Genomic DNA, 24,769 nt, shown 5'->3' on the forward strand with positions numbered 1-24,769 from the left:
ATGATTCAGCACCATTCTGCTGATGAGTTTCCTGTCTAGTCATACAGTCCAAAGAACTGCCACTGAGCTTCTGTTCCTGTTTTGTGCTGAAATAGTGGATCTCACCAAAGCCAGCAGGAGGACCATCATCATCACTGGGTCAGGAAGGAAATAATCATCTAGAATCACCTTCCACTGAAGACAGCTAGAGGTCCACCTGTGGGTCAGCCCCCTGTTCAGGCATGACATTACCTCCTGTTGAGCAACCTCCTGATGCCTACAGGTGCCAGTGAACCTGTATCTCTGAAAAATATCACAGCTGGGAACTTCCAAATTCCCACCCAGGTTGAAACCTGAAGGAGCAGATTCCCTGTAGATCCCAACCGATTCTCACCTCTGAACCAAAAACTAGGCTGATTGTGTAAGAGCAAATGATTTGCTTTATCAGATTACCATACAACAAGAGAAGTCTGGAGAAGGGAAGGAGAAGGAGAGGGCAGGGAGTTGAGGGAGACAATGGGACCAGGGGAGAGGAGGGGCTTAAAATTTCAAAATTTGGAAACCTGATCCAACCATCCTCCAGTGGGTCCACTTGCAGATGTTCATGGAGCCAGGTTGATTGATAGACAACTAACCAGCTCTCAAGGGGTGGATCAATCATTTAAATGTGTTAATTGAGGCTGTATGGCTCAGATTTTAACAATGATTTGGATTTAATGCCTGTGGACAAATATCATTGGGTTTGGAACACCCAGCAGCTACAGGGAGGTGAGTAGGGCTGAAACTGGCAGGTAAGAGCCTTTCTAGCACTGCTAGGGGGTCAGGGGGAACAGGAGAGCTTCCCCAGTCACTCATTGGCCATTTTACCATTGATCTAGTCTTTTACCGAGCCTCCATGATAACCCCCTCCAACCCACAATCTCCCCCTGACCCCCAAACTCTCCATCCTGCCTCCTCTCCAATTCATGGCCGCAGCCTAACAGTGCAGGCCTTCCCACCTGACAGACAGCTCTCTCCCAATCCAGCCAGGAAACAGTAAGTTTAAAAAAAAAAATTGGCAGGACCTCCACATTACCTGAATTTCCTGGTTGTTATGTCTGCCTCCCTTGTAAATACCAAGGTCAATGTCTGGGGGGATCAGTATAGGGCAGAGGGAATAGACAACATACAAATCTGCAGAACGTTTCCAGGTGTCCAATCCCTGTCTGATGATGACAGGCTCAGACCCATAAAAACATAGAAAAGTTACGGAGCACAAAGAGGCCATTCAGCCCATTGGATCTGTGCCAGCCATAAAGAGAAACAAAGAAGCTAGCCGCTCATTTTTAATCCCACTTTCCAGCACCTGGTCTGTAGCCTTGTAGGTTACTGCACTTCGGATGCAGATCCAGGTACCATTTAAATGAGTTGAGCTTTACAGCCTCAACCACCAACTTAGACAGTGAATTCCAGACACCCACCACCCTCTGGATAAAAGAGATTTTCCTCATGTCCCCTCTAATCCTTCTACCAATCACCTTAAATCTATGTCCCCTGGTAATTTACCCCTCAGCTACAGGGAACAAGTCTTTCCTGTCTTCCCTATCTAGGCCTTCCATAATTTTGTGCACTTCAATTAGGTCACCCCTCAGCCTCTTCCATTCCAAGGAAAACAATCCTAGTCTATCCAATCTCTCTTCAGAGCTGCACTTTTCAAGTCCTAGCAGCTTTCTTGTAAATCTCCTCTGTACTCTGTCCAGAGCAATTATATCCTTCATATAATATGGTGACCAGAACAGTACACACAATTCCAGCTGTGGCCTGACCAATGTTTTACACAGTTCCATCATTACATCCCCACTTTTGTATTCAATAGCTTCTCCAATAAAGGAAAGCATTCAATATGCTTTCTTTACCAACTTATCCACCTGTCCTGCCACCTTCAAGGACCTGTGGACATGTACTCCAAGGCCTCTCACTTCCTCAGCCCCTCTCAATATCCTCCCATTTATTGTGCACTCCCTTGCTTTGTTTGCCCTCCCCAAATGCTTCACCTCATAATTTTCCAGATTGAATTCCATTTGCCACTTCTTCACCCACTCAACCAAACCATTGATATAATTCTGGAGACAACAGCTATCCTCTTTACTAATAACTACATGACCAATTTTTTGTGTCATCTGCAAATTTCCCAATCATGTCTCCTACATTTAAGTCCAAATAATTAATATAGACAACAAACAACAAGGGCCCCAACACTGAGCCCTGTGGAACACCACTGGAAACCGGTTTCCATTTGCAAAAACATCCATCAACCATTACCCTTTGTTTCCTGTCACTGAGCCAATTTTGGATCCAACCTGCCACTTTCCTCTGTATTCACGAGATCGCACTTTCCTGAGCAGTCTGCCATGTGGGACCTTGTCAAACGCCTTTCTGAAATCCATGTGGACAACATCCACTGCACTGCCCTCATCAATCCTCCTTGTTACTTCCTTAAAAATTCTCTTAAGTTGGTAAGACACAATCTTCCCATAACAACCATGCTGACTATCCCGATTAACCTGTGCCTTTCTAAGTGACAGTTTATCCTGTCTCTCAGAATTAATTCCAATAATTTGCCCACCACTAAAGTCAGACTGAGCAGTCTCTAGTTTTCTGGCCTATCCCTTGCACCCTTTTTAAATAATCGTACAATGTTCACAGGCCTCCAATCCTCTGGGACCTCACCTGTATCTAGTGAATATTGGAAAATGATCCTCAGAGCATCCACTATTTCCTCTCTGGCTTCCATTAACAGCCTGGGATACAGTCCATCTAACCCTGGTGATTTATCCACCTTCAAGGATGCCAGCCCCTCCAGTACTTCCTCTCTCACTATGCTATTGTATCAAATATTTCACACTCCTCTTTAACTAGAACGTCTGCATCATCCCTCTCTTTAGTGAAGACAGAGACAAAGTACTCATTGAGAACCCTGCCCACATCTTCAGCATCAGAGCACAAGTTTACCATGTACATCTCTGATGGGCCCTACCCTTTCCTTAGTTATTCTCTTGCTCTTAACGTACTGGATTAGGATTTTGTTTGATTTTACCTGCCAATATTTTTCATATCCTCTCTTTGCTTTCCGAATTTCCACTTTTACTTCACCCCTGTACTTTCTATATTCCTCTAGGCTTCCTACAGTGTTAAGTCTTTTGTGACTGTCATAAGCTTTCTTTTTCTGTTTTATCTTGGCCTTTATGCTTTTGGATAGCCAGAGGGCTCTAGATTTGGCAGTACCACCCTTTTTCTTTGTGAGGACATGTCTACACTGTGCCCATAGAGAATCTCACTTTTAAATACCACCCACTGATTTGACACTGATTTTCCTTCTGATAGCTGTGTCCAGTCCACACTCGCCAGCTCACCTCTCAGATTTGTAAAATTTGTCCTTCCACAATTTAGAACTTTTACTCCTCTTCTATCTTTGTCCTTTTCCATAATGATGCTAAATCTAACTATATTATGGTCACTATCTCCAAAATGCTCCCCCACTGCTACTTCACCCACTTACCCAGCTTCATTTCCTAAGACTAAATCTAAAATTGTGCCCCCTCCCATTGGCCTTGTTATGTGCTGGCTAAAAAAGTTCTCTTGAATGCAGTTCAAGAATTTTGCACCCTCTGTGCCCTTCACACTATTCATATCCCAATTGATATTAGGGTAGTTGAAGTTCCCAATGATTACTGCCCTATTGTTTTTGCACTTAGAAGAGCAAATATGTAGACAAATTTCTAACTCCCTTCCACTATTTGACGGTCTGTAGTACATTCCTGGCAATGTGGCTGCCCCTTTTTGTATTTCTGAGCTCAACCCATATGGACTCACATGATGCTTCATTTATATATCAGGCTTTCATTCTGTGCTCCCCCCATACCCGTGCTGACTTCAGCACCCGCCCTCCTCCTGTCCCCACCCTGGCAGTGCTGAGCATTGCAGTGCACATTTTGCTCAGGCTGGCCGTTAATTGGCCAGCCAGCATGAAATCCCAGTTGTGGGCTGATCGCGGATGGTGATCTGTTCCCCGGCCATTCCTGAACCCGCCGATCATGGCCGCCCGCCGCACTTAAAATCCTGCCCTATATCCAGGGATGTTGAGCTGCCGTTTTTGCCCCTCCTTAAGCCAAGTTTCCGTTTTGTATGATATCATGATGCCATGTGTCTATCTTTGCCCTTAGCTCATCGGCTTTATTTACTAAGCTCCTTGCATTTACATATATAACTTTTAACATTGCCAAATTCATGCTTTATAACCTGTGCTGCTTCTGTCTTTCAGAGTCACTTACTAATTCTCCAACTCCTGTTCCCTGCTCTGAATTTGTCCTCTGGTTCCCATCCCCTTGCCAATCTAGTTTGAACTCCACCAACAGCACTAGCAAATCTCCCTGCGAGGATATTCAACCCAGTCCTGTTCAGGTGGAGACTGTCTGGCTTGTACAGGTCCCACCTTCCCTGGAACTGGTTCCAATGCCTCAGAAATACGATGCCCTCCCTCCTTCACCAGCTTTCCAGCCATGTGTTTAATCACTCAATTTTCCTGTTTCTATACTCACATGCAAGTGGGACTGGGAGTAATCCTGAGATTACTGCTTTAGAGGTCCTGCTTTTCAATCTCCTTCCTAGTTCCCTAAAATCTGCTTTCAGGACCTCATCACCTTTCCTACCTAAGTCATTGGTACCAACGTGGACCACAACCTCTGGCTGATCACCCTCCCCTAGAAGAGTCCTTGACCCTAGCACCTGGGACGTAACATACAGCCACAAAGATGCCTGTCTGTTCCCCTAACTAACAAATCCTATATTACTACTGCTTTTCCCTCTTCTTTCTCCCCTCCTGTACAGCAGAGCTGCCTGTGTTGCCACAAACTTGGTTCTGAATGCACTCCTTCAAGGAACCAATGCCCTCACCAGTATCCAAAATGGAAAACCTGCCTAATTTTCTTGGACTGTCTGGCGGTCACCCATTCTCTTTCTGCCTCCAGGCTCCTAAGCTGTGCTGTGACCACCTCTCTGAACGTGCTATCCACATAGCTCTCAGCCTCATGGATGCGCCGCAGTGACTCCAGCCGCCGCTTGAGTCCCGAAATCTGGAGCTCAAGGTTCTGTAGCTGGTGACACTTGCTGCACATGTGGTCATCTAGGGCACTGGTAGTATCCACAACTTTCCATATTACAGGACATACATTCCACACAACCGAGTTCTCTCCTTCCATGGCTTCAATTTCTCTTATGTTAACTTTATTTTACTTTGCTTTACTTATGCAGCTTTATTTTAATTGGCCTCAACTTAAATTTATTTCCCTATTGCTTGCGTTTCTTACTGAAATGTAAATAGCTCCTTCTTTTAAAAAGGATGTATTTTATTAATTCTCAGCTACTTAATGACACTCCCTAACAGCCCTTCTCTCACCAACCATTGAACTTATGTTTCTCCTGTGGTGTTAGGTGCTGCTGACTGCTTGTCCCAAGGTCCTCCTCTCACACCCTCCTCTAGGTGCTGCTGACTACCTGTCCCAGGGTCCTCCTCTCGCACTCTCCTCTCCATTCACCCAAACTCGCTGTTCCTTCTGTTGCCAGCAAAAAAAACAATCAGGAGTGCATTACTGGATGCCATACCCTACATACGTAGAGGGTGAGAAGGGGATTGAATCATGAGATGGAGCTCGGGTACAAAGCAATTCCTGGATGACCAGAACTAGGACAGAATGTTCCTGCACCCTATCAGAATGCTGTCAGGCCTGGTGCTTGGAAGGGATATGATCATGTGGGAGGAATGCAACAAGCCAAACATGTCAATGAATATGGAGGATCCAACAATCAAATCCCAATAAAGCAGAGTTAATGGGAATCTGGCAGCACCATGGCCAACGAGCAAAATCCCCCCATTTACATGGACATCGCGTCCCGTGGCAACACCCTGGGCTGCATCGTCATGGAACTCAGGGCTGATGTGATCCCCAAAACTGCAGAAAATTTCCATGCATTGTGCACAGGCGAGAAGGGATTTGGTTACAAGGGCTTGGTATTCCACAGAATCATTCCCGGCTTCATGTGCCAGGTTGGTGGCTCCACAAAGAGTAATGGCACTGGTGGGAAGCCCATCTATGGTGAGAAGTTTGCCGATGAGAATTTCCAACTGAGGCACAGGGGGCATGGTACCTTGTCTATGGCCAACACTGGACCAAATACAAATGGATCCCAGTTCTTTAAATGCTCTTCAGATACTCCATGGTTGGACGGAAAGCATGTTGCATTTGATAAGGTTATAGTGAGCTCCCAGGTTGTAAAGAAGATGGAGAAATTGGACATTGATGATGGCAAAACTAGCAGTACTGTTAGCATCATTAATTGTAGACAAATGTGGATGGAATTATATGATTAAATAAAACTTGATCACTTGTGATTACAAAAAAAAAAGGGTGCAGTTAGAAATGACATCCCGAGCAAGTGTCGCATTGTAGATCAGTAGGGTGTACCTCCTGAACTCATTTTGTTCTCCAGACTGGGCCAAGGACACCAAGGTGCTGGTCACTGATGTTCCCACATTGACCCCCATGATAATTGGAATAGATGCTTTGACATTGAGCACTGTGAAAGAAAGACATGCATTAGAAACACCTTGATCTGCATTCCCATCTCAGGCCAGTGTGGGGCAGCACTGGTACGGCCCAGTGTGGGGAAACGCTCACATAGCCTAGCGCGGGGCAGCGTTTGCGCAGCCCAGAGATTACAGGAACTATGATGCAATAAGACAAGGAAAAACTGCAATAAACAACAAGGCCCCAGAATGGAGACAATCTTGACAGGACCCACTGACACTGGTCAAACTCTGAAATCAGGATACGTACTGTGACCATTACTGCAAAACCATATTTTACGTCATAAAAATGATTTTTGAATTCGCTGGCTGTAAACCAGAAATTGAATTTTTAAAAAGACTAAAGCCACATTGCAAGGACTTCAAATCATAGCTAAAGATGGCTACATATTTGCATCACTGTACCTTCTACATCCCAAAGCCATTGAAATGAAGGCAACCTGTCTGCAAAGCCGCATCACAAACAATTGCCTTGAAGGGGCATAAATAGGACCCTTCTCCTACTCAATAACAAAGCCCCCAGACAATTGACAGGGTGGAAACAATCCATTAGATAAGTTGGCCCTTAACGTCCAACTAGTGTTGGAACCATTCCAACTAGCAGGAATGAAATAAATACATAAATTGCCTCCTTACCTGCAAGTCAATACTACCTGCAGCCTTCCGATTCTGGTCTGCCAGGTGCCTCAATCGAAGCAAACCAGGTAGGCCTCGGCGTAGTGCAGGATAGTCAAGGCCCTGCCCCCTCATGATGTAAGGGTAGCTACATACAACTGTGGCATTTAAAGTGCAAGATTAAGATATTGAATCATCCCCACCATTTCCCAGGTATTTCACAGCATTTTGTAATTACTTTTATTATTTCTTTTAAACATTTCATGTTATTGACTAATTGTAAGTGTAATGCTTTGCTTTATTTCTTTTAATCATTTAATGTCATTGCTGGTCAATATTACTGAGTGTACTTAGTTTTTCTTATATATTTTAAATCGGCGATTTTATTCATTGACCATGTGTAGCTTAATGAAAAGTACACTCATATTTTCACAAGTAGAGGATGATGCAGAGCAGATTTATTGTTATATTGACGACCAGTTTAACTGCACACTGTGTACTGTTACAGTTGACCTTGTATTTATTTTTTTGGTTTGTGTTATTTATTAGTATATTACTGCCTTTACAGTGCCAAGTGTACTGTTTCACTTCCGATTTATTGTTTATTTATCTTATCTTATTTATTAAGATAACTATTAAAGTATTCCGTGGTTTTGATGTTTGAATAACACATTTGCAGTAGTCTTTGTAAGGTTTTGTAAACTTTATTCATGAAAATCACAGAATCTCAGAATCACACAGTGCAGAAGAGGCCCTTTGGCCCATCGAGTCTGCACTGACACATGAGAAACACCTGACCTACCTACCTAATCCCATTTACCAGCACTTGGCCCATAGCCTTGAATGTTATGACGTGCCAAGTGCTCATCCAGGTACTTTTTAAAGGATGTGAGGCAACCTGCCTCTATCACCCTCCCAGGCAGCGCATTCCAGACCGTCACCACCCTCTGGGTAAAGAAGTTTTTCCTCACATCCCCCCTAAACCTCCTGCCCCTCACCTTGAACTTATGCTTCCTTGTGACTAACCCTTCAACTAAGGGAACAGCTGCTCCCTATCCACCTTGTCCATGCCCCTCATAATCTTGTACACCTCGATCAGGTCACCCCTCAGTCTTCTCTGCTCCAACAAAAACAACCCAAGTCTATCCAACCTCTCTTCATGACTTAAATGTTTCATCCCAGGCAACATCCTGGTGAATCTCCTCTACACCCCCTCCAGTGCAATCACTTCCTTCCTATAATGTGGCGACCAGAATTGCACACCGTACTCCAGCTGTGGCCTCACTAAGGTTCTATACAACTCTAACATGACTTCCCTACTTAATCTATGTCTCGATTGATAAAGGCAAGTGTCCCATATGCCTTTTTCACCACCCCACTAACATACCCCTCTGCCTTCAGAGATCTATGGGCACACACGCCAAGGTCTCTTTGCTCCTCAGAACGCTTCCTTGAATACTTCCTTGTCAAATTTCTCCATCCAAAGTGTATCACCTCACACTTTTCAGGGTTAAAGTCCATCTGCCGTTTATCTGCCCATTTGACTATCTGGTCTATATCTTCCTGTAGCCCAAGACACTCAACCTCACGGTTAACCACCCGGCCAATCTTTGTGTCGGAAGAGATAATGGAAGAGATACAAAATCTTAAACAGCTGAACTTTGAAATCTTCAACAGCAACTACCTCAAAAGATTTTCAAGTGTTTGAGCAAAATTAAAATAATTTGTTTTTAACTTTAAAACAATAGTTCTCTTGCCTTATTTTGGAAGGAAGGGAGGGAGGGAAAGACAAGGAATTTGCAGATCTCAGAGTCATAGATTCATAAAGGTCTACAGCACAGAAAAAGGCCCTTTGGCCCATTGAGTCTATGCCAGTCAAACAAGTACCTAACTATTCTAATCCCATTTTCCAGCACTAGGCCCATAGCCTTTGTATGCCATGGCATCGCAAGTGCATATCCAAATACTTCTTAAATGTTATGAGGGTTTCTGCCTCAATTTCCAAACAGAGTAGTGACCAGGTGATCTCTAGTTGCTGTGGCAGCTGCACATCCTCAGCTGCTCCAGGAATCATGCCTGTATCTGGCTCCGCATCACGTTCCTCCAGCTCCTCCATCTCTGGTGCTAAATCACCTTCAGGGTGAAGGATCAGACCTTGCTGGAGGGCAAAGTTGTGCAATGTACAATACACTACTACACTCTTCAAAACTCTCACAGGTGAGTACTGTGAAGAGTCCTCTGACATATCCAGGTGACAAAAACATGACTTTAAAATCCCTATTTTCCTCTCCAGCACCCTGACTCCTTGCTAGGTGCACACGGTTGTACCAGTCCTGTGCTTCGTTGCTGGTCCTCTGAAATGGTGTCATAAGCCCTTTCTCAACGGGCATCCTTTAGCACCCTGTAGCCATCCTGTAATTCCTGGTGATGTTCCCATGATCCGGTATAACTTTGAGCTTGTCAGGATGAATCAGTCATGGGCACTTCCCTGGTTGTTTGCATTTACATTGAAGATCTTTGTTTGGGCATCACACACTATAAACACATTCAACAAACGGAACCCCTTCCTGTTGATGAAGGAAACAGCCTCATCGATTGGCACCTTCAATGGAATGTGCATTCCATCAACAGCTCCAATCACTTTCGGGAAACCTGCAATCTTATCGAATGCAAGGGATCTCTCCTTCATCCACACAGGGGCCATGTTGAAATTAATAAATTCTGAAGCCCTACAAAAACTTACCTCAGTTACCTGGGGAATGCAGGCCCTCACAGCGTTCTGGGAACTGTTACACAGCTCCATGTTGAAATGACCCACCTGAATTTCTTTGCAATGCTGTGGTGAGTTTCAGTGCCACTGTTAAGGCACTGCAGCATTCTGCGCTAGGCTTCAGGTTATCCTTCAACACTTCACAGTGGTGTCCCATCACTTCCTTGCTGAAACGTAGCTCCCTGGCACACGACTCCTCTGACATCATTTCAAATGGCATCCTCTGCCTGTATACGTCTCTGGGCTGGGTCATTGATCTTCTTCCTTACAGTAAGCGGCCGTGTTGCCTGACTCTCCTCTGAGGGCCCCTGTGCCTGCACTGAGCCCTCACTATAAGTACAAGCAAAGAACAAGTTGGGAGGTGCCGGGGATGAGCATGTCTCCAGATCAGGGTTGGATTCCACGCTAGATAAATAGATAAATGCGAGGTATTGCATTATGGAAGGTCTAATACAGGTAGGAATTATATAGTAAATGGCAGAACCCTTAAGTGCATCGATGGGCAGAGGGATCTGGGTGTACAGGTCCACAGGTCACTGAAAGTGGCAACGCAGGTGGATAAGGTAGTCAGGAAGGCATATGGCATGCTTGCCTTCATCAGCAGGGGTATTGAGTATAAAAGCTGGGAAGTCATGCTGCAGCTGTATAGAACCTTGGTTAAGCCACACTTGGAATATTGCATGCAATTCTGGTCGCCACATTACCAAAAGGGTATGGAGGCATTGAAGAGGGTGCAGAGGAGGTTTACCAGGATGCTGCCTGGTCTGGAGGTTATTAGCTATGAGGAGAGGTTGGAGAAACTCAGATTGTTCTCACTAGAGCGACGAAGATTGAGGGGCGACTTGATAGAAGTTTACAAAATTATGAGTGGCATGGACAGAGTAGATAGTCAGAAGCTTTTTCCCAGGGTGGAAGAGTCAATTACTAGGGGACATAGATTGAAGGTGAGAGGAGAAAACTTTAGAGGAGATGTGCAGGGCAAGTTTTTTATGCCGAGGGTAGTGAGTGTCTGGAATTTGCTGCCAGAGGAGGTGGTGGAAGCAGGTACGATAGTGGTGTTTAAGAGGCAGCTTGACAAATACATGAATATGGTGGGAATAGAGGGATACAGACCCCGGAACTGCAAAATGTTTTAGTTTGACAGGCAGTATATAATCAGTGCAGGCTTGGAGGGCCGAAGGGCCTGTTCCTGTGCTGTACTTTTCTTTGTTCTTTGTTCTAAATTCTGGAACACCTGTGAAAGTGATAGCTCACAGGTGGCTTGCATATGTCATTTTAAATATTACAAGTTTATAAAGCATTCAAAATAGCCAAATTACATAATAGACTTGGAACAGTAAATTATAAAATGCTACAGAACTCCTTATCACATATGTCAAATTTACTTTTCAAGAAACTTCTAAAGATCAACATTGCATTAAAGAGACTCTTAAAACTTAAATACACAAGCTGCATTAAAACGCATTGTTACCACATAAATCAAAAAATAACTAACTGAAGCTTATTAAAGAGAGCTATAAAACTAAAACCCACCTTGCTACATGTGGAAGCACTTCTCAAAGGTATAAACATTAGAATTGCAGGAAAAAATTGAAAAAAATTAACATTTCTATCTTTTTTACACATTCTATATAGTTACAAATAATTGAACATCTCTTAAACATAAAAAATATTTTTCAGCCGCCTTCACAATCTCTGTGATACAGTTGGTGCCTCCCTTCACTGCTGCTAGACCATGAGCGAAAAGGTGTAAAGAAAAGCATGTAAATACTTTCGTTGCTTGGGGGTATCCAGCTGAAGTTTGTGCTAATGTCCTTCTTCAAATGGCCTTTAAACTATCGATGACAGCCAGGCAGTGCCAAGAGCCGGTAAGGAAGTTGAAATGCAAATTTACAACGCATGCGTTAGGACTTCCGCAGGGTCCTGATGCACAACTCTCAGGTACACTGGAATGATGTTGCTGGATTCTGAAATTAAGGGCCAATCACTTGGACATGGGACCCTGGTTGAGAGAGGAATTCCCAGCCATGATCTAATCAAGTTTCAAGTGGAATACACCAGCCAAGACCATATTTTGGTCACTGGGCAGTTGGAGAGAAAGAGGGTCATGTGACAAGCCAACCCTTTGTGTGCTTAAGTAACTTTCTTTTCTGCAGAACAACACAGTGAATAAAATGCTGAAGGAGCCAAATCCCTGTGTGGGTCTCTCGCTCTCTTCCTCCATACAACTTCCAACTTTTGAACCCTGCTCACTATTTTTGACTCTGTACGCCACAGGCAGTGATTTTAAAAAAGAACTTGATCCGAAGAACAGGTAAATCATCCATCTGCATCTTCAAACCACCTTGCACCAATTAGAAGGACCACCAAGTTTAGATGAAGCCAGCCAAGTCACCAACCTTCAAGGACCGTATACCCTTTAACTTTACTGGACTTTAAATTGTTTAAAAACAAAAAAAACTGCGGATGCTGGAAATCCAAAACAAAAACAGAATTACCTGGAAAAACTCAGCAGGTCTGGCAGCATCGGCGGAGAAGAAAAGAGTTGACGCGGACTCGAAATGTCAACTCTTTTCTTCTCTGCCGATGCTGCCAGACCTGCTGAGTTTTTCTGGGTAATTCTGTTTTTGTTTTAAATTGTTTAATCTGTCCTCTCACTCAGGTGTGTGTGTGTGTGAGCGTGTGTGTGTGTGTGTGTGTGTGCACGCGTGCATGTGTGTGTGTGAGCGTGGGTATGTGTGTGTGAGCGTATTTGTGAGCATGTGTGTGTGTGTGTTTGTGTGCACGCGTGCATGTGTGTGTGTGTGTGTGTGTGTGTGTGTGTGTGAGCATGTGTGTGTGTGTGTGAGCGTGTGTATGTGAGCGTGTGTGTGTGTGTGTGCACGCGCGTGTGTGTGTGTGTGTGAGAGCGTGTGTGTGTGCGTGGCGGCGTGTGTGTGTGTGTGTGTGTGTGTGTGAGCATGTGTGTGTGAGCGCGTGTGCGCGTGCACGTGTGTGTGTGCATGTGCGTGTGTGTGTACATGCGTGTGTGAGCGTGTGTGTGTGTGAGCGTATGTATGTGTCTGCACGTGTGCGTGTGTGTGTTTGTGTGTGTGTGTGTGCGTGCGTGTGTGAGTGCATATGTTTGTGCGTGTGTGAGTGTGTGTGTGTGCATGTGTGTGTGTATGAGTGTGCATGCGTGTGTGTGTGTGGGTGTGTGTGTGTGTGTGTGGTGGGGTGGAATCATCCCAGGTTTACACTAAGTGCGGTAGCTGGTGGGAAAAACGATGTTTTACCCATTGGCCACAATGGCGGCTTTTCACACCGTATCGCCCCGATCCTGCCTCATTAATTATGCTGTCCTGGGAAACCCTGTTTCCATGGCGGGTGGGCCGCCATTCGTCCGCCACACCATTACCTCGCTGCTTCATCACACTGGGCGCCATATTTAAAGTGCAGCCGCGCGCACACCTCTCAGTGTTTCCAGGCCAGGACTGCTGCACGAAGACATGGCCCGAAAGGTGAGAAGACTGCAGCCTCCAGGTTTAATTACCCGTCCCTCGAGCGTCTTTTGAACTCTGTGGAGGCTCACCGTGATGTGCTCTACCCCAGCTCTGGCCGCAGGATGGGCAGCAACATCACCAATCCGGCTTGGGAGGTGGTGGCAGTGGAGGGGTCAGTGCCAATGCCCTTCAAAACAGGACAGCCACCCAGTACCACAAGAGGATGAATGATCTCCTCCATTCCACCACGTAAGTCACTCTTTTCATCACTCTCAACTCACACACTCACAAATCCATCACATATCCACAGGGATCTCACTCACTGCCTGTTCAAGGGACATCACCATTCACTCTCTCACACTCACTGTCATTGTCCTCATCCCATCCATTCGTGAGGGACCCCTCACCACCTACATAGGCCAGGTATATTGTCATCTGGCTTGGCAGGTGTCCTGCTTACACTTTCTTGATCTCTATTTATGCAGGACAAGCTGGCACACAACAAGAGAGAGAGGTCGCAGACCGGTGGAGGAACACCTGAAATCAAGGTCCTCACGGACGTTGAAAACAGAGCCATCCAGCTGGCTGGCAGGAACTCAGCCAGTCCTGTGCTGATGGTGAGGTCGGTGCTGCTCTACCAAGTGAAGATCCAGCAGTGCAACATCCATCAGGCAACTGCTGTGAGTGATGTGTCCTCTTTCACAGGCCACTGCCATGCACCAGTTATCTCCCCATGCTTCCACAGGCACATCTGGGAAACAGCTGACGGAGTCCACGACCCAGGACCTCCAATCAAGCCCTGAAGAAACCTCTGAAGATGAATCTGGAGGCACCCTCCTTGAAGTCCCGTCACAGTGCTCACCCACACCCTCCACCAGCACAGAGACACACACCTCAGTGGGACCTAGCTTTAGAGTAGTCTCAGGATCACAATCCGGGGGAGACGGTGGTGTAGTGGCAATGTCACTAGACTAGTAATACAGAGGCCCAGGTTAATTCTTTGGGGGCTCTGGTTCAAATCCCACCACAACAGCTAGTGGAATTTGAATTCAATTAATAAATCTGGAATATAAAGCTGGTCTTAGTAATGGTGACCATGAAACTATCATCAGTTGTTGTAAAAACCCATCTGGTCCACTATGTCCTTTAGGGAAGGAAATATGTTGTCCTTACCTGGTCTGGCCTACATGTGACTCCATACCTATAGCAATGTGGTTGACTCTGAAATGGCCTAGCAAGCCATTCTGTTCAAGGGCAATTAGGGATGGGCAACAAATGTTGGCTTTGTCAGTGACGCCCACATCTCATGAAAATTTTTTTAAAAATCACACTTTCTTATCCACAGCAGGCGGAGGCAGGGACTTCCCAGGTCCCCAGAACTCAGAGGACGACTGAAGGCCAGAAATCTGCTCAGTTCGAGTCAGATGAGGAGCCTCGGGACTCAGTAGCTGGAGCTGCAAAGGCAAGCTCAGGAACATCAGGAAGGATGTCCGCTGCACTCCTCAGATTGCAAGGCACGGTGGAGGAGTCTGTCCATCTTCAGTCTGAGGTGATAACGCCGGCATTGCAACGCACCGAGGTCAACACTGGTAGGATGGTGGCCACCGTGGAGACCTTGTTCGAGGGTGTCACTGCTGCACTGCTGCGTGGGCTGAATTACATCGCTGATGCCATACTTGGCCTCCAACTGTGTCAGCGCGAGAGGGCTGCGGGCAGCCCTAGCTCACTCCAGCTACCCCTTCTCCAGAAGGAGTCAGCCAGGGGCTCTCGGGCACCCGTAGAGAGGAGGATCAGCAGGTGCACACTCCGGGGCCATCCACCCAGGTGACTCTGGGAGTGACCGGCCCATCCGAATCATCTCTTCCTGTGACCTCAGCAGCTCCAGTTCCACAGGCCGAGGAGGGTGCCACTACCACACAGCAGGACCCCGAAAGCAGGCCAGGGTCCTCCAAGTCTCGGCCCTCCAGAGGACGCCCGCCAAGATCATCACAGACAGGGAGTCACAGTCAGCAAGCTGCCTCCACCTCCGTTGTGGATGTCCGGGGACCAAGATGTAGCGGCAGGGTCAGGAAGTTTAAGAAGATGTAGTTGCACAGCCTGCGCATAGGTGTTAATCACATGTACATACTGTGCACTATTGTAGAGTTCCGTCATTCTCTCTGTGTGCTCTTAGCACCTTTAAGGTGGGGCTGGCCCCCATCTCTTCAGCATCTGTGACCAGTGACGCTGTGCTCCTGAAGGGCTCAGGTCCTGAAGGTGGACAAAGGATCAGGTGCATTGAAAGTTTCACGGCTGCGTCTCTATGATGTGACCCTGATCACAGAGCGCAAGTGAGCTGCCCTCGGCCAGACAAGAGTCAGACATTCACAGAGGCTATGTGAAGATCTATGGAGTGTCCTCGCTGTATGTCATCATCCTCCTGCGATCAAGCAACTATTAGGGCCTCCACTGCATCTCCATGACAGGAGCATTCTCAGAGACGGTATTGGTGCTGCCAGAAGCCAGACTGGAGTCAAATGATCACAACTGCGATGTGAGGATCTATGGTGCCTCGTCACTTCATGTCGTCATCATCCTCCACAAATCTAGCAGCTATGAGGGCATCCCGAGTGTGCCTGCCTCTTCTAGCCACAGTGAGGGCCTCATCACCGTCATCGTTGCCGCTGAGGACCTCCTCACCCTCATCCCTGTCGGCATCCTCATTGGAGGAAGTGTGCAGCTCCTCCATCTCCCCCTCAGCCAACTCCTCACCCTGTTGCAGCGCCAGGTTGTGAAGAATGCAGCAGACGACGATGATGCGTGACACCCTCTGTGGACTGTATTGCAGAGCTCCACCAGACCGCTTCAGGCACCGAAACCACATCTTCAGCATCCCGATGGCCTGCTCAAACAAGCTGCGAGCTACTGCAAGGAGCCAAGTCTGCAGCTTCTGTGGACCCTGGAAGATGTCAGGGATCTGCGAGAGACTCAGGATGGAGGAGTTATGGACGATCCCTGGGAATTGTGCACAAACCTGCAGGATGTGTTTATGGTGGTCGCACGCCAGCTGCATATTCAGTGAGTAGAAGTTCTTGCAGTTGACCCCTTGCTGCAATGGAGATCTGAGCACCATGTGAGAGCAGTCGATTCCACCCTGCACCTGTGGGAAACCCAAAAATCTAATCACTTTTGCATCCTGGCTGTCCTGGTCCTGGGTGAAATGCACAAAGTTGTGTGCCCTCGTGAAGATGGCATCCGTGAACTCATAGATGCATTTATGGGTGGAGGCTTGTGATATCCCACAGAGGCCACCTGTGGAGCCCTGAAAGGATCCACTGGCGTAGAAATTAAGCACCGCTGTCTACTTTCACTGCTACTGGCAGTGGATGCCCTCCACGTCTCCATGGCGCCAACTCCTTAGATATGCGCAGTGTTTGGCGACACTGGTTCTCAGTCATCTGCAGGAATGAAAGGCGGCGGCTATAGACACTGGGTCAAATGGTGCTGACCAGCGACAGTTCGCTGTGGAACTTCAGCAGTATGTGCAGGAGCCCAGCCACCCATTTTTCCTGAGGCTGCTGCTCCTCCCTCTGTGCAGCCAGGAGCCTCCATCGCTCTCTCTTCCTTTGTCTCTGCTCTCTGTGGCCACCAGGCATACAGCTCGGTCACTAGGGTCCATGATCCTGATATACTCCTACTGCAGGATAAAAGAGAGAGATGAGTTGGTTATCTTGGGTGTTCTGAGAACTTCTCGAGGTTAAGTCTGAAGGCCCCTTAACTCATCGCAGAGAGTGCTGGCTGCCACTTGGATGGCCAGAGCTTAGTGCGCTGCATGGCTGCTTGAAACTCCGTCCCACTCCACCTGACCGATTGGTGGCAGCTTTGCCCATTGGACTGCACGCTGTGCTCTCAGCTCAGGCGCAGGCATTCTCCTGCAAGGCTGCACTGTTATCTTGAACTATGGGGGAGACTGGTCCAAACCGGGATGATGACATTGCAAGGGGCTGTGAGCACCTCCAGCAGTGACTGCTCCACGGCCAGCTTTAGCAAGGAGATTGTACAGCGTGCTCAGTCGTCCAACTGTTCTGCAATCCAGTAAAATGCTCATTAGTTTGCAGTCTGTGCCCAAGGGGTGAAAAGCTCTGGAGCACTTTGTGGCACTTTCATGCCTCTGTGTTGCTTGAGTGGGCAGATAAAATAGAGACCCAACTCCAATCATATCAATGTGGCTGTGCCTGAACTGTCTCAGCTGTACAGGAATGGTCACTTTACACAAGGTTTCCCTGATGTGTGACCACTTCCCTCCCCCTACCTGCACGTGCTTGTGCGCTACCGTCAACCACAGGGCAGCTATTGCACCCCCTCACCAATGCGCACCAACCTTATAGGTGACCCTTGCAAGCGCTCCGCAATGTTACTATGCACTCACCTCTGAGTTCCCCCCAAAGTGCAGCCCACCAAGTGCACGCCTTCTCTATGCTGCTGTGAAACACGTCGGTGTGCGATCACGTTGATGTGTTTGGACGATCCAGTGTGGGGGGATGATTCTGGCGGGCTGGCTTTATAATGATATTGTAATGATTGTAAATTAAACCATTTCTTACTGTTATGGGGATCATGTGACTGTATAGACCAACCAGCCCTAAGCATCAGGAATCTTAGGGTCAGAACTTTTTAGCCTCAGTCTTGGAACAAGCGTGTAGTGTCCTCTGAAGTCTGTTAATAATGTTTACTGTTTCTTACAAGAAACCCTTGCTGCACTCACCAAGTTTATTGTAGATATACAGATGTATTATAATGATGTTCCTGATGTCCAATGGTGTAAAACACGGCCCGCCATTGACGGGCTGAGCGGACAATTGCAAACTGGCTTCACGACGTTGTGAAGCTGAATTTTGGCCTTCTCATCATATTGTCCACTCACGCTGCTGAGCACACCTGGCGTGAGGGGGCACAGAAAATTCCACTCAGAGCATTTTTTATTTACCTTTTTTAGACCAGGTTAAGTACAGTAAAAAGTATCCTCTTGTCTTTTTTAAACTGAAGAAAACCTGTCTCTGTGTGTCTTTTATGGTCTCAGCACATAAACAGTTAAACACTCACTGAACTGGCAAACACGTCCTTTTTAAAAAAAAATGGTGTAGCCAAGTGATCGTACGACTAGCATTCATGCCCCAGAGCAAAATTATCACAATAAGTACCTCTGAGAATTGGGGATTATTTATACAAAGTTAAACCTCAATCAATTAACTCAATGGGTGGAGCCCATGGTAGGAGATTAAACAGTGGTGGGGCATGGGTGCTTCTACTTTGCCAACTGATTGCCTTCCAGGCTGAATGACTTGTTTTACTACTTGCTTCTTACAATCGAATCAATCAGAGCAAATAAAGACAAGTAAATATACTCGTGGGATTAGCTCTGTCCTGTTTAGCATTCCAGTTTGGCCAGAAACAGTGAGAAACACAGTACGTCCTGTACAGTGTGAGAACTCAGCACAGCCCTATATCCCACACAATAGTAGGAAAGCTTGTCTAACAGGCAGAGTGTTCAATGTGTGAGTGGAACTCAATGTACTTGTTGTGCACATGAATGTACTTACACCCCGAGGAGACCATGCTGACCACAATGGATGAGGATGTGCTGGAACTCTGCACCAGGATCGTCACCAAGACCCCCAGCATCAGGCCAGCAATGGGGTTGGCCAGAATTGTGTTATCACCAAATAAGTCACCAGCCACTTTCCCTAAAGAAAAATGGTAACAATTTATATAAACAAATATATAAACATAACACCAACAGCAATAACCAACATTTAAATACCCCTTATAACATGGAAAAACAGCCAAAGAATCTTCAAAGGTGCATTATCAAACAAAATTTCATCTCACCGTGTATAAAATAACTATGTGTAAAATAACTTGAGTGTAGGATCACTGAAATAGATGGTAGACATTCCTGTTAGATTGGCCAGAGACAGATGGGGTGCACACCAATCCCTTTACTCTCCAATACGCTACCATTCAAATTTTGAAACTACTTGAAATAAATTATCAGTTAGTTTGATAATGTTAATGTGGTTTCTAGTAATCATTCATTCAATGCTCTAAACATCTTACCTCCAACCAGTTGAAATGCAGAGCTTAGGACATCAAGAGAACAAACAAAGAAATAGAGGAGGGCAATAAGGAGGCTGCCCATCACAATCCCTTTCAGAACATGCTCCATCTTCCCAGCTGGATCCAGTTCTGTGAAAGAACAAAACCAACATCGTGTCCAGGGCCGAAGGGTGAGACTTGTTCTTTAAACTTGTAAATGGTATTAAGCTTATTTACCGCTCCACTTGGGTCCATGACTCTGAATCTGAGGCAGAGCCCAGGGATCTTCCTCTTCATCCTCCTCCTGTACCCCATCATCCTTTGATGGAAGAGTGTCAGTTACTGTTATCACATTCTCTGTTATAAAGCAGAGATAGAAGTGTTATTTATTCTGGACAAAACAAAAGATATGTTTAGGCACAACTTGTACAGGAGTGGAGGATTGGGTAGAGAAAGTGCAAATGTAAAATGTCAGGTCTGACAGAGGAGAGCGAAGATTGATTTAAACTCATTCATCCTCTCCTGTCTGTGCTGGCTCTTAGTCTGTCTGCCTGTTCCCACCCCATGGCCCTGCCATGGTTTAAGAATGTAAGAAGTGGGAGCAGGAGTAGACCATTCTTCCCCTTGAGCCTTCTCTGCCATGCAATATGACCATGGCTGATCTTCAGCCTCAACTGCACTTTCCTGCTCACTTGATTCCTAGAGAGATCAAAAATCTGAGTCTTGAATATATTCAATAAGGAAGCACCCATAACCCTCTGGGGTAGAGAATTCCAAAGATTCACAACCCTCTGAGTGAAGAAATTTCTCCTCATCTCAGTCTTAAATCATCCAACCCTTACCCTGAGACTGCGTCCCTGTGTTTTAGATTCCCCAACCAGCAGAAACAATCTCTCAGTGTTTATCCTATCGACCCCTTCACAATCTTTTATGTTTCAATGTGATCATCTTTCATTCTTCTAAATTCCAGAGAGAATAGGCCTAATTTAAACACCCACTCTTCAATGGACAACTCTCTCACCCCAGGAACCAATCCAGCAAATGTTCACTATACCGCCTCCAATACAAACATATCCTTCTTTCAAAATGAAGAACAAATCTGCACACAGTACTCCAGGTCTGATCTCACTAAAGCCCTGTACAATTGTAGCAAGATTTCTTTATTCTTGTACTCTAATCCCCTTGCAACAAAGGTCAGTAAATATTTGCCTTCCTAATTGCTTGCTGTACCTCCATGCTAACTCTCTGCATTCCTTGTACGAGTACACTCGAGTCTTTCTGAACATCAATATTTAAAAGTACCACCTTTTTAAAAAATTACTCTGTTATCCTAAACTTACTACCAAAGTGAATAACTTCATATTCCCCAACACTACACTCTATCTGCCCCAGCACTGTTCCTGCAGCACTCCACCTAGCTACAGTCTGCCAACTTGAAAATGTCCTGCTTATCTGCTTTCCTTCCTTTAATCAATCCTCCATCCATGATAAAATATTACTCCCAACTCTATGAGCCCTTATTTTGCATTATAACTTTTTGTTTAACATCTTATCAAATGCCTTTTGCAAATCCAAGTGTACTACATCTACTGGTTCTTCTTTATCTACCCACCAAGTTACATTCTCAATAAACCAACAGTTTTGTTGAACAGAGTTTCTCTTACATAAAACCATGTTGACTTTGTCTGATCATACTATGGTTTTCTAAGCGTATTGTTAAGACTTCCTTAATAATAGATACCAGTATTTTTCCAATGACTGATGTCAAGCTACCTAGCCTGTAGTTCACTCTTTTCTGAATAACAATTACATTTGCTAACTTCCAAAACACTGGGCCTATTCTAGAATTATGAGAATTTTGGAAAATCATAACCAGTGCATCCACTATCTGAAGAGCTACTTCTTTTAGAACCCTAGGACCATTGAGCCCTGGGATTTGTCAGCTTTTAGCGCCTTAAATTTCTCTTATCCTTTTTCTCTACTGATATCAATTAAATTTCTTATTCTTATTTGTCCCTTCTTGTCCTTTATTAATGTAATTTGTGTCTTCTACTATGAAGACAGACACAAAATTTTCGTTCAACGTCTCTGCCATTTCTTCATTTTCTATGATAACCTCTTCTCTTTCTGCTGCTAAGGGACCAATGTTTGCTTTAGCTACTCTCCTCCTTTTTATATACTCACAAAAGCTCTCGGAATCTGTTTTATTGTTCCTGGCTAGTTTACTTTCATATTCTATTTTTCCCTTTTTAATCACCTTTTTGGTAGCCCTTTGCTCGTTTCTACAACAGTCCCAATCCTTAGGCTTACTACTATTTTTTGTAACATTAGAAGCCTCTTCTTTGAATTTAATACTATCCTTAACTTTTCTAGTAAGCCACAAGTAGATCATTCTTGCTGAGCTTTTGTTTTTTTTAATGGTTTGCATTTTGTTGAATTGTTTGAATTGTTTTTTTAAATGTTTCCTGCTGTTTATTTACTACTAGTGTTGCTTCCAAACTTGCTGAGCAGTATTTCTAGGTCGGTGTGCGGGTATGATTGGTGGGCTCGGGAGCAGCGAGGGAATGAACCGTCACCTGTGATTGGCCCCTGATCGCAATTTCACACTGGCTGGCCAGTTAACGGGCAGGCGCTGACGTAAGTGCGGGTGTGAGCGGGGGTGGGGGGAGGTGGGGAGGTAGGGGAGGGGTCGCTGAATGAAAGCTCCCTGAAGGCAGAGAGCTGCCTCCGGGAGCTGAAGAATTTAAATCCAATAAATAAAGATTGTAAAATCCGGAAAAAAATGTCCATGCATCAGAATCAGTGACCTCAACATATACCCGCTGAAAATTCTGTCCATACATTTTTATTTATTTTTGCTTAATAACGGAAACCTCATCCCACCCTTGGATGAAGTTTCATCAAAAATGCAAAGTTCGCCTGGCAGATTTGCCCATCCGCCAACTATAATGTTGGACAGACTATGAAAAATTGGGGACAATTACAACTTTACTATGTATTATGATCACTATTTCCCAGTGGATTTACTATGAACATACTAATTAAACCTGCCTAATTGCACAATAATAGATCTAAAGAAGCTTTATCCCAGTTGGTTCTATAATATACTGTTCTAGGAAACTGCCATGAAATTTTCTATAGACTTGTAAGAACTTAAGAAATAGGGGCAGGAGTAGACCTTTTGGCCCCTTGTATCTGCTCTGCTGTTGAAAAAGATCATAGCTGATCTGATTGTGTCTTTAAATCCACTTTTCCTGTCTGCCCCCCACAGCCTTGACTCCCTTGTGGGTCAAAAACCTACCTAACGCATCCTTGAATATATTCAATGACCCACTGCTCCCTGGAGAAGAGAATTCCAAAGACTAATGACCTTCTGAGAGAGGAAATGCCTCCTCATCTCTGCCTTAAATGAAAGGCCCTTTATTTTTAAACTGTTCGCCATGTTCTAGCTTCCCCCCATGAAGAGAAACGTCCTCCCAGTATCCACTCTGTCAAGTCCCTTAGAATTTCATATGCTTCAATAAGATCACCTCTCATTCTTCGAAACTTCAATTAATATAGACGCAACATCTTCAGCCTTTCTCATAAGAAATCCCTTTACCCAGGAATCAACCTAGTGAACCTTCTTTGAACTGCCTCCAATTCAAGTTTATCCCTCTTTAAGTAATGGCATGCCCAGTAAAGATATCGGGCATAATCGTCCCAGATTTGCAGGTCGCAGGCGTGAAAAATTACATTTTATCCGCTGGCCGCAATGGCGGGTTTTCACATCATATCGTGCACACACTGTCTCGCTGACAGGCGGTCGCTGAATCACTCACCAGGCTGTTCCCTCACCATTTCCTCACTCTGGGTGCCATATCTAAACTGCAGCCGTGCACACAGTTCTCCATGCTGGCAGCTCAGTGAAGACATGGCCCTGAAAGCCAAGAGGAGTTCAGTGACCCATTACAAATGCCTTTCGGAGGCCCGCTGTGATATTCTCCACCCTCACCACTCCAGCTTGGAGGCAGTGGCAGTGGTGGTCAGTGCCAATGCATCATAGAAGAGGTTGGCCATCCAGTCAGAAAGAGGATGAATGATCTCATCCGTGTTGCCAGGGTATGGCAGCCATCTCATCATTCTAAACTCACACACTCACAAGGCCATTACACATTCACTGGCATCTCACTCACTGTCAGCTCAAGCGATATCACCACTTACTCTCTCACACACTCCCTCACATCTCCATCTGGCCTCATCTCCTCTGGAGACTGCCCCCTCAGCCCTCACCCTCTTGAGGCCATTTGCACAGAATATGTACCCCCACACTCATCCTGGGATACCCCCCCTTCCCCAGTACAACCCTTGCCCTTTAGCTTCTTCTCTTGCCTAAGGCCACTTCTCCCCCGTCCCCAAGCCAGTCCCAGTCCTGCAGCCATTGAAAAGCCTCCCCCACCTTATGGTTGGTCTGGTAGGTAGAGACCTACCTGTGAGCCCCCCTAAATGTGGTGCTGCCTGCGGAGACTGGTACTGATGACTGCAAGAGCTGACTGAAGCAAGATAGGCAAACAAACCTCGAAGTCCCGAGCGAAGTGCAGCCCGCCAGGTGCATGTTGCTTATGTACAGTTATGAGACACATTGGCGTGCGATCACACTGACGTGCCTGGTTATCCAGAACGAGGAGGTGATTCCAGTGAGCAGGTGTTATATTCTACTGCGGGGTCGCTTTGCTCGTGAACCAGTTGCACGCTCATCTGTGGGTGGGTGAGTTGATAACAATATACTGCAGACGCAGAGACCAATATGAAATGAAGGACATGCTATTTATTTACACAGACAACAGAGCATTAACATGATGTGTGCTTTTCCAACCAGACCTTATTCTAGACTAACATGAACATTAGAGCCCAGCTACACAGCTATTGGGTCGTACAGTCACGTGGTCAATCTGCTCACAGTCTCCTAGAGATGTATTACACCACGGATTACCACATCCCTCCCCCTTTACTTGAAAGTACATTTTACAATATATTAACTATTTACATAAATAAACTATTTACAAATTCAGTCTCTCAGGAGGCTTTATCAAACGTGTCGACCTTCGTAGTTCTATGACTTCAGATGGTTTATCTGAGGCCTCCCTCTCAAGAGTTATCTGTCCACTAGGCTCCTCAGTAGGAAACAGTAAGTTTGCCTCTTCGACTTTCTCAGGCTCAACAGGTCCTATAGGCATTTCAAAGCAA

The 24,769-nt window shown here is 45.6% G+C and overlaps 2 protein-coding genes across 2 annotated transcripts in view; one reads left to right on the forward strand and one right to left on the reverse strand.

The window, feature by feature from the left end:
• Positions 1-24,769, reverse strand: part of LOC121281488 (sodium-dependent phosphate transport protein 2B-like) — a 78,267-nt gene that overhangs the window by 30,082 nt on the left and 23,416 nt on the right. Inside the window, exons 4-7 of the mRNA XM_041194432.1 lie at positions 19,781-19,900; positions 19,565-19,693; positions 19,048-19,191; positions 6,480-6,591 (exon numbers count right to left, since the gene is read on the reverse strand). Coding sequence (XP_041050366.1) covers positions 6,480-6,591; positions 19,048-19,191; positions 19,565-19,693; positions 19,781-19,900 — 505 coding nt within the window. The remainder of the gene's footprint in view (positions 1-6,479; positions 6,592-19,047; positions 19,192-19,564; positions 19,694-19,780; positions 19,901-24,769) is intronic.
• LOC121280963 (peptidyl-prolyl cis-trans isomerase-like) lies at positions 5,846-6,385 on the forward strand (the record flags this gene model as incomplete). The annotated part of the gene is made up of 1 exon (XM_041193452.1): positions 5,846-6,385. A coding segment is annotated over one exon (540 nt), but the record flags the coding sequence as incomplete, so codon positions are not given.

This window comes from Carcharodon carcharias, chromosome 8, assembly GCF_017639515.1.
Source record: "Carcharodon carcharias isolate sCarCar2 chromosome 8, sCarCar2.pri, whole genome shotgun sequence".
NCBI lineage: Eukaryota > Metazoa > Chordata > Chondrichthyes > Lamniformes > Lamnidae > Carcharodon > Carcharodon carcharias.